The sequence below is a fragment of the Falco punctatus genome, assembly GCF_963210335.1.
Source record: "Falco punctatus genome assembly, chromosome: 4".
In the NCBI taxonomy this organism is placed as follows: domain Eukaryota; kingdom Metazoa; phylum Chordata; class Aves; order Falconiformes; family Falconidae; genus Falco; species Falco punctatus.
Genome location: NC_137583.1, coordinates 56097838 through 56108241, shown reverse-complemented (window position 1 = coordinate 56108241; position 10404 = coordinate 56097838). Strand labels below are relative to the sequence as shown.

At 44.5% G+C, this 10404-nt stretch overlaps 1 protein-coding gene across 1 annotated transcript in view; it reads left to right on the top strand.

Moving 5' to 3' along the window:
* Positions 1-10404, top strand: part of PLCD1 (phospholipase C delta 1) — a 39242-nt gene continuing 28838 nt past the window's right edge. The window contains exon 1 of the mRNA XM_080383012.1: positions 1-9405. Within this exon, the coding sequence (XP_080239138.1) occupies positions 9227-9405 (179 nt within the window). The 5' untranslated portion in view covers positions 1-9226. The remainder of the gene's footprint in view (positions 9406-10404) is intronic.

Genomic DNA, 10404 nt, shown 5'->3' with positions numbered 1-10404 from the left:
GGCACAACCGATGTTGCCACACTCCTGGAGACGGAGTCAGTGCCACTGCAGGAAGGAGAGCTCGCTGTGCCCTGGGAGTGTCCTCAGTGCTAAGTGATGGTGGAGCGATACTGCCTACTGACTCACACCCACGTTTGCGTGCACTGTACCACCTCCATGCATGCGCACCTTTCCCCAGAGAAAGATTCCTGTTTTGTCATCAGGATAGCAGGAAAGGGGACCAGGCAGCTGAGACAGAGCTTGTCCTTGCTGCTTTGAAAAAGCAGGCTCTGGCAGGGCTCTGGCTGGACTGGCTTCGCACCCATACGCTGGGCTAGCTGCGGAGGCATGCCTGGTGCCGGGTTGACCTACCAAGTGTGCTGGGGCAGGCTGTGTCCCACATGCTTCTGGGAGGGTCTGAAGCTGTGCCGCAGTTGTGGCTTAAGCTTTCAGAGGGGCACCTCAGGGCTGCTTTCAACAGGTGCTCTGGATGCATCTGAACCTGGAAGTCAACAAGAGAGATGAGTACTGAGTGGACTGGTGCCTGCCCAGTCCCAAGGCGTAACCCCAAGGACATGTATTTTCCCATGCCTTTCTCCTCTGAGACCTTCCGTTCTCAAGTTTTCAGAGTGATCACTGGGATTGAGTTTCTTTCTTGAGCTTTTAACGTCACCAGGCTGTTTTGGGTTTAGGTATAGAGAGGATTACCCCTGGTTAGTGTTGTGTCCTATGGAGGGCTCTGTCACTACACCTACCTTCTCATTTGGTCCAGTGTATGGAGGTGATCAAATGAGAGGAAGAGTGCAAGGTCATGATTTGATACTCAAAATCAGGGACTTCAACATGAGTCTCTCCAGAGGGTCACCCTTTCTTGTTAACAGACAGTAATTTTTGCCCTCCAGTACAAAGCCTTTCTGAAACTGCAGATAAGCTGCCTTTTTTAGGAAGGAAAAAGAATGAGCAGAATGGAAACTGGGAGGTTTTAGCAGCAGGTCTAATCTTATCTGCAGGATTGCTGACAGCAAGCAGATGGAGGCACCTCAGAGAAGTCTGGGTAGAGTAAAAGTTTTATTTTTCTTTGGACAGTTTCCTGTTATTTCTGTTACTGTTCGTATAATCATGCAGAAAAGCTATTTGTAAACCATTGTGTGGTGGTGTCTAGTAGATAAAACTGGGGACTGCCAAGGTTAGACAGACAAATCTCAGATGCTTGAAGTTAAAAAAACCCAACACATCAGAGTTGTCACAGACACAGATGTTATCTGGATCAGATACACAGGGTACAGCCAATACCTTCCTCTGTTTTTATTTTAAACAACTGGAAATTTAGATTGAATACTGTGTTGATAGCTATTACCCACAGGGCTTTTTGAGGGATAGCCAATATGGTTCTACGAAGGTAGAACGTAATCCATTTGTGCCTTATTGTCCATAATCCATTATTTTTCAGTGTGTTCCATTTAGGCCCAAGGGTGGAGGTTTTTTTTTCCAAAAGCCCTTGAAGCATCTTACGTGATCAGTTTTCCAACAAATGTGTTACGCCCTGTGTGTATGTCTGGTTAGCTCCAGCAGAAGCATAGGAGTGCTGGGCACAAAGAGCTGTACAAAGGCACCTTTAAAAATCCGTTTTTCACCATAGCCTGCTACATCCTGTATCTGAGCTGCATACCAGGCCTATAAACGCACTGCTGCTCTCTGTTATCTTAAATGTTGTGTAGAGCCATGGTCAGGGTGGATCCTTGTTTGGCTCATGAGGCTTTTACACATGGGACAGCATTCTCCCTGGGCTAAGAAAATAGGGTTCAAGTGGCAGGATTAACAGTTTGAGGGCAAAGAAAAGGTTTGTGCAAGAGAGCTGGTAAATAGTTCAATCAAAACTAGTTCACTCCTGAGCATCAGTATGGTGGGAGAGAGGAGAGCCAAAGGGGGAAGAGCAGAGGTTCTTGTGTTGAAAGAGCAGCAGCCTGTCAGCAACAGTCTCTTGTTTAGCTGTGGTAAAATATCAGGTCTCACCTATGTAAAAAAAAGATCAAAAAGGCATGTGCTGCTTTCAGTGAAATTGATTTTTGAAAGTCTTTTCTTAAACCACCTGAAATCCCTAGCATGAGCTCACTTAAGCCAGACTCAATCCCTGTAAAACTCCATGAACTTGGGGATTTGTAGGGATGGTTGAAAACTTTCCATCGAAACGTCCTTTTGAGCATTTGGTGGAGAAGCAGGATACTCAAAGCCAGAAGGAAAAGACTGAATGAGTTGTTTCAGATTTAGAGGTGCTACAGTGGAGCCCTGGGAAAGCTGGTGCTTTGCTACCTCCTGCACTCTTTCTGTGCTGGAGACTCAGGGAGATGACGTATTCCATGACAGCGGTGAGCAAGCTTCAGACACTGCACCAAGGATGACTCACTGTGGGTGCATTGTTGAGTCACTAGCAGTGTAGTCAAGAAAGACATTTAGGAGTTTTGGCTGAAATATTTCCATTTCTGGCCAAAAGCTTTACATAAAAAACACTGTTGTTAGGTTTTTTCCCCTGTATTTTGGTTAAAAGAATCAGTTTGGGAAGTTTACAGAGGTGAGCTAAACTGAGTTCAGTTGCACAACTGAATGTTGCAAGTGATGATTGTATTATTATTTAAAGTAATGAAACTGATATTTTGAAGTGATGATTAATTATCCTCACTAATAAAAATGCATAGAATTTCTTCCAGTTCCCCTGACTTCTGAGCCAATTATAGGATATTTTTGCATGATTTAAATGTAGTACAAAGGCTTTGTGTTTATAGCCCACTACCAGCGTTGAGCAGAAAATGTTTTCTTTCATTTTTGAGTTCTTGTGAAATTTAGGAATGCTCTTAAAATGCCATGCGATGAACATACCATACCATTTTTATGGAAGAATGAACAGTGGTCTCCATTGAGTTAATGCCCTGAACTTGCTTGCAGAAGAGCAGAAAAAACATGATACTACTCGGGGCTTGCTCAAGTCAAGAAGTGAAAACTTTAAATTGCTCCTGATAAGTGCCTAAACTCAACAGAAACTCTCAGCAACGTGTATATGCGCGGCAGGCATCTGGCTGCACTGACAGTTTCCTTCTGAAGCTGGTTAGGCAGTTTCTTTAGGAATCATTGCTTCATGGTCAGACATATATTTGTCCCTGGAAAAATATTTGCTGATGTGAATGTGTTATGCAAGGCACCAGTCAGCTGTGAAAATAAAACTGCCTGTCTGTGGGTCTCATTAGTTTTTATCAAAATCACCAACCCATAAAACAAGTCATTTCAAATGCAGAGCTGCCTGTTTTTTCGATTTAATTTTGAATCAGGCCACCGCATGCGTTGCTGTGACAGTTTTCATCACAGGCAGCGTGCTGACAAATATTGACCTTATTCTCCATAGCATATGTTAAATGCAAAGACAGAAGTGTTGAGAGCCTTAGATCCAAATTTAGTGGCACTGTACTGGCGGAAGTAGGGACTAGTTTCAGAAATAGTTTGCAGGGCCCTGGTTGTGATGTGTGGAAGGAATGTAAATAGACATCACTCTATTTACATCAACACCCTGGGCTGTGTTGGGTAGACAGAAAGATTGGGTAAAGACTTTATATTAAAAGGTATTTCCAAACAACCTGTGAAATTACATGTGCATTGCATCACTGGTTGTCAGCTGGTGACACACACCAGCACTGAGGACTGACTGCCGTGCAGCAGCTCTCAAGTTAAAACAACGTGCTGAGCAAATCAGTGGAGGGGGAGAGGAGAAGAGAATGGATGAGGAATCAGCAGCTTGGACCTGCAGTAATTCACGCATAGGGAGATGAAAGTGCAGTGTGGTCAGGGCTAAGAAAGCACAGCACAGTGGGGCTCATGCTAAACCCACCCCTGAATCATTATGTTAAAGCATCCCTCAGGGATGAGGGTGATGGATAGCCTTTGGCATTCCCAGTCCAGCAAGTTGACAGTGCTCCAGCTCCCGCTGATTATAAAGGTCCCGGTCCCAACTGCGTTTGGCCGTTAGCTTCAGCCACCTATAGTGAAACTGAAATCAACTAAACAGCTTTTTCTGGGGTGAAACCAAAAAGAGAAGCAGCCAGTAGTGCCAGTTTGCCCCACGTGCTCTGCGTGTTGTGCAATCCGTGTAGTCTTGCTGCAGTCATCTTGGCTGGCAGGGCAGTCCTGGGGTCAGGGAGCAGCTTTCGTCTGTTCTTGACAAGATGCTAAGCCAGCCTGGCTGAGCTGCAGCTGCTGAAGGTCTGATCTCTCTGCAGACACGCAGTATTGTGTGCAAATGCGGTGCAAGCTATTAACAGCAGAGTACATTTCTCATCTGCATTTCCTGACAGTAAACAGAAGTGACTTACTGAGACAATTAGAGCGGGATGGAGTAATTCAGTGTGACTGAATGCCACATTGCAGAGATCACTACTTAATGACAGGGAGGTAGGATAAGGAAGGAAGAGGATCTGAGGAGTATTTCCCCAGAGTGAAAAAACTGCCCTTCTTTCCTGAGGAGTAGCTCAAGGACAGCTGTGCTGGCAGTGCCTCCAAGTGTCGATAGATTGACCCTTCTCTCCCACTTTATCAGCAAAGACACAAGGAGGGAGGAAGCACCTTTCAGTCCTCGTCCTTCATATGCTCAGTGGTTTCCGGGATATGTGGGTTCAGTTCCTTGTTGTCTCTCTTTTCCGTAAGACTTGACAAAATATCTCCTCTCAGAGGGCTGCCTATCAAACAGGAGGAAGGCAAAGGGTGATTGCTCTCTGCCTCCATTGCTCCTTTCCCTGTATTCCTTAGGATTACCAAAATGTTTTACTGTCGGTGCTCCCAGCACAGTCTGGACATTTTACCTGTGGAGCAGTGATGGGAGAAGAGATGGAGAGGCCAGTGGCAAGGGCTCATGTCTCAGATAAGTGCACTGATTATTAGACACCTTACCAGGCTTGTCCTTCTGGCTCTTCAGCCCTTGTATTTTTGGCTGCTCAATGGCTCATAGTGCGTACATGTGACTTGGATGCACTTCTGAAGCCTGAAAGCTCTGGGGTTATAGCTTGTAAGGTGATGGTGAGATTGACTTTATGTCCCTCTCCCTAATGCGTCCTTCATGAATGATTCTCACACAAATGGCCATCCCCTCCCCACATGCATGTAGGGCTGAAACCCTTGCACTGGGGTGTGTTTGAGGGCACCTCATGGAGGACGGTCAGGCCAGCCCAGGTCCTGTTGGAGGGAGGTGGGGAGGGACCCTTTTGTGCATGGGCCACTTGAACGAAGAAACTAACTTCTGGGGCATGGGGGAGCTTTTGGGTCAGGCAGAGGCACAGGTGAGGCTCTGCACCTGCTCAGCAAGGTTTTGTGGGTCACTGTTTTGGACTTGGGTACTTGCAGACTCTCCCAAGTCCGATTACAGACACACCAGTGTGAATCACAGCTTTTGTTTTGCTTTGAGAGGTGTTTGTCTTCCTTCTGCATGAGCAGATGAGTTTGCAAGTGTAACAGCAAGTTCCTTGAAAGCCATGAAGAGAGAAATCCAAACCAAAAGAGACACCCAAAAGATGCATGTTGGTTGCTTGAAAGCATCACGGTTGTCACAACTGGCCTCCTGCGGGCCTGACTCATACCTGCCTGCTAATGCCACGGGTGAAATGGGAGAAGGGCATGGCACTGAGAATTACCAAGGGAGGAGCACAAGGGCAGTATCCAGTGATGAAAACTGAAAGGAGAATTAAAAAGCAAAGTTCTCAACATATCCCCGAGACTAGTTCAGACAGGAATATTTCACTGGAATGCTGCTGTATGTTCATGTCGGTGGGGAGCCTTTGGCTGTGGCACTGGCTGAGCAGCATCTGCAGCAGCTGGGAGGGCTGACCAGGATGTAACCTGTTTGACTCAATGTCTGGAGGCCAGGATGGACACAAGCTTCCTTGTCTTGTGCTTCACGTTTTGGGCTTTACACAAACCACCTCTTCAGCAGACGTAAACACTCAGGAGAAGTAGATGCAAACTTTCCAGATTTTCTTGTGCTTGTGGTTACCTCCTCACTGTGGCATGTTGGGGAAGGAACAGGAAGGTTGCAGTGATACGTGATTGATGGGTATTTGCTATAAGTGTTCCTCTGCTGTGAAATGTCTCTGTCCCCCAGTTATTTCTGATTTCTCCTTGCAGATAGCTAAGCACACAGTTAGTTTGGGACTGCTAATACAGTACACTCACTGCCTGGGAGCAGCTGATAATGTACTCATGCTGGGTTAAGATTTTCCAGAAAAGAGGTAACATTTGCAGATGGCTTGGGCCAACTCCTTTGGCTTCAGCTTTTTTATTGACAGATGAAAGCAGTACACATGACCAAGCTATGGAAAGCTTTAAAAAGTGTCCTCCCTTACCCTGCTTTTTTAACAGTTCCTGTGTTGATAGTTTCTCTCCTTGTCTCTTGCATGACTATAGTAGACACCAGTGCTGTTATTCAGCCTTCCTTGTACCTCTTCTGCATCGAGGAGCTCTGTGCCCTCTATCATCCTCTTCTCAGCATACCCTAAAGAGATCAAGGCAGCCCTTCCAGACCCAGGTTTTCAATCTTTTTTTCCTCCCACACAACTCTCTTTTCCAGTGGATTCACTTTGCCAGGTAATGGTTTCCAAAGAATCCCTTCTAAATTTCCAATATTTAACATCAGTTTTTCTAGTCTTGGAAACACTAGGTCCTTGCCAACCCAAAGTTTAGGGATTGATTGCACAAGCAGACTAGCTAGCCATTCTGAAGGGACAATAACTGGTATGAGCCAAGCAGTGGTGAGCAGTTGGCAAGTGATGAGGAATGACAGGATGATCCTTCCACTTGCAATGCCATAACCAGAAAAGACCGGGAGTGAAGGAGAATCACCTACTTATCATGTCTGCATCTGAGATGCTCAGGCTGGACTTCCTTTCTGGTCAAGGGTCCGCTGCAGCCATGCATTAAAGGTCTGATTTATCTTACCATAAAGTTTTTGTCTAAACAGGACAGAACATTTGTGTTCCAAAAGCTTCTTTTTTTCCCATTGGCTATAAAAGGAGCCTAACTAAAATTCAGACTTTTGGACTGAACTGGATCTGTCCAAATATGAGAGCATCCTTTACATTAAGGGTGTAGTTCTGCCTAAGGCACAATCACTATCATTTGCCCAATGCCCTAGTTAACGGACAGAATCACCAGCAAGGCTCTCCATTAGCAGCCCAGCTGCCACAGAATTGTAGCCCTTTTCTTTCAAGGATGGTTTTAGTACTCAAAACCATAAACCTTCACTCTACAGTTAATTGGCCAGATAATGTAATTCCACAGCAGCCCAACCCAACCTTTTCCTCCTCTCCTCTCTGACTGATCAACTGTTGGCCTTTATGAAGTGATAATAAAAGACCACACAAAGATAATTGCTCATAATCGTCAGGGAGCAACTTTGCCAGCTCCAGGAAGGTCCTCATGATATGTTCTTGTATAGGAACCAAACCAACGAGGTCCTGTGGAAGATGTTTGACCACCCCAACATGTGGTAAGAATTTAAAGCAAATGGCTGGTGTTGGTTTTGGAAAGTTACTGATTTTTGAAGACTGAAGTTTTGTGTGGTTTTGAGTGGCTTCCCCCCCCCCCCCCCAGCAGTATCATGACTGCCCTGGGAAAAAAAGGAAAGTTTTCAAACTCTAATGAGCATCTTATGAATTTTGAATGATCCCAGGGCAGCCAAGCTAAAAAGTGCAGGGTGGATACTGACTGGTGTTTTTCTGCAGTGTTAACTTTGAGTGAACCAGGCACTTTAATGGTGAAATTACACCAATTTAAATGAAGAAGCTGATAAAATGGATGCTTAAAGGCAAATTTCTCTTATTTTACACTCTTATTTTACATACTGATTTTCAACAAAGCTCCTTCAAGATAAGCACAAACAAAATCAATCTCACACATCTGCACTACAGGAAATAATTTTTACCTGTAATTTACAGTTTGAGGTAGAGGAGAGGTTAAGCTAATTTTTTTCTTTTTTCAAAGTCCTGTGGTTATATTTAGTTTTTGGCAAGCTTGTTGTAGAAGATGGCTGGATATCTCAACTGTATTGCCTTGTCTATGTGTGCCCTGAGATGGTATCGGTAGATATTTGCAAAATGTTAACTGGCCTGTCTCCCACCCAAGAAAAATGCAATGAGACTTTCTTAGTTATGGACTCCAACACTGTTTGCAAACATTTATGCCATTTATTGTGTGAAGGTGCCATCCCTACTTTGGTGTTAAGTTTCTCAGCAGTCAAATGTGATTAAGTGGTTTCTGCCCTTTCAGTCCTTTGTAGATGTAGTAAGTGGCCCATGAAAGACAAAAAGAAGCTGTGCAGGCTGCTAGGAGCTTGCTTGATTTCACCACAGTTTGAGGGTACCTGCATGCTTTCAGGGGCAATGTATGGATGTCCCTGTTACTTGTATTTGTTTAATAATATAGTCTCTTGAACGCACTGCTCCTTCTGGATTGCCTTGTGTGTGCATTTTGCAAACTTGGTGTGACTTCAGGGCTCATTTCCACTAGCTGAGGGGCAGAGTTGGAAATGGGGAAGGATGGTCTTGAAAGCAGTGTTTTGCTTTCTCACAGCAAAGGCGATCAAGTCTACTCTTGACAGGGGTGAGGACAGAGTATGGGTGACACCAAACTGCTCTGAAGTTTTGGTCTTTGCCTCCCTAATTTGCACTAATGTGACTGAGAAGAGTATATGGGATTTTAAATTATACCTTCTCATGTTTATTGCAAACTGAAGAATTATTATTTTAGTCTCTGCTCTCCTCTTACTGCAGTCATCTCTCATTTTCCTGTGAGATGATGTTTGCAGGGAGGCAGAGATCAAGTCAGGGATGTTGCAAGGACTGGAACCAAATTCTTGGCAATGATTTTATCTCATAAACATGATAATCTCTGTATGGCATCTAGTGCATATTCTGCTTCTTTGGTACATAAAGCACACGGGGAAAGAATTGTGGTAGTTTTTTTAAAAATTATTATTATTTTCCTGCTCTTTCTGCTCCTCTAGATTTGAACTTTATTTAGTACCAAAGTTTGTGGAAGGGGGAAAAGGGGAGGGAATCCCTCAGAGGCTGCAGGAGAAGGAGAGAGAGTAATTTCTTAATATCCCTCACTGAGTAGAGATAAGGCTGACTGAACCCCTGCTGACAGCAGGCTCTGCTTTCTTTCCACAGTCTCCATTGAAGATATTCGGGATGTGAGGTCAGGTCATAAAACAGAAGGTATGGAAAAATATGCCAAGGATGTCCCAGAGTATCGCTGCTTTTCCATCATTTTCAAAGACCAGCGGAAAAACCTGGACCTCATTGCAAGTTCAGAGGATGATGCCAACCACTGGATCTCTGGCCTCGGGAAAATTATAGCCCACAGCAACTCCATGAACCAGAAACAGAAACTCCAACAGTATCCTTTGCTTTATAAAGTGATTAATCACAGACAAAGATGCACTTGTCTTTCTCTGTGGGTGGAGATACTAGACTAACCCCCTTTTTTCCTATTGGCCCTGGGCACCAAGTTTTCTCTCACACTGTTTTTGCACCCAAGTAAGCTCCTTGTTTTCCAATGCTTTTCCCCCCCTGTTTTACAGTGGTACCAGAAAAAATGGATTCAGGCTTAACATAGCTCCTTAAGCAAAGAATCACCTCTTTCAGGGGGCTCCAGATAAAACAATCATTATTTTTTGTGTTCATCAGGGGTTGGTTTCACTTGCATTGCAGTAAACTCCAGGACAGACGCTTCTTGGCAAGGCATAAAAAGCCTGTACTGTTTATCGTGTTTCTCAGTAATACAAGGCGAGGGAACTGATTCTCCTCTTCTGACTGCCAAATTTATTCTGGGGTAGCTCTACTGACTTTAGTGAAAATTACTTCTTATTTGCCTCAGCATGGGAGGAAGTTTTGCACTGAAAGAATCTGCAATTGCTGTAGTGACAATGCAGACATCAAAAAGGAAAAGTAGCAGAGCAGGAAAAGAGTGGATTAGTTGTGAAATGGGGAGTGAGCGAGTTACTGGGTGAAATCCTGGCTCTCTGAATTCACAAGGAATTTTCCCCAGGGCTGCATTTCACTCCGTAAGTTGCTTTGTGACCACAGGTCTCACATCCATATAAAAAGAGAATATCTGTGGGTGCAGTTTTGATGGATTTTCTGCAGTTCCTGTGTGTCTGATGCCCTGACCGTGACATATGAACCTGTTGGCTGATTTCACCTTGATTTGACAGAGCCTCAGCAGTCATAAAATATTAAGTTCCTTTAAGCTCCAGAAAGACAGCCATCCAGCTATCAGAGAGGAAACTGGATAGTGCTGTCAGTGAGGGAAGGTGGTGTAAGCTTCATGCCTTGTTCAACATCAAAGTGTCTGTGGAGAGGAGGGGAGATACAAAATCCTTAGCTAAGGGAAATC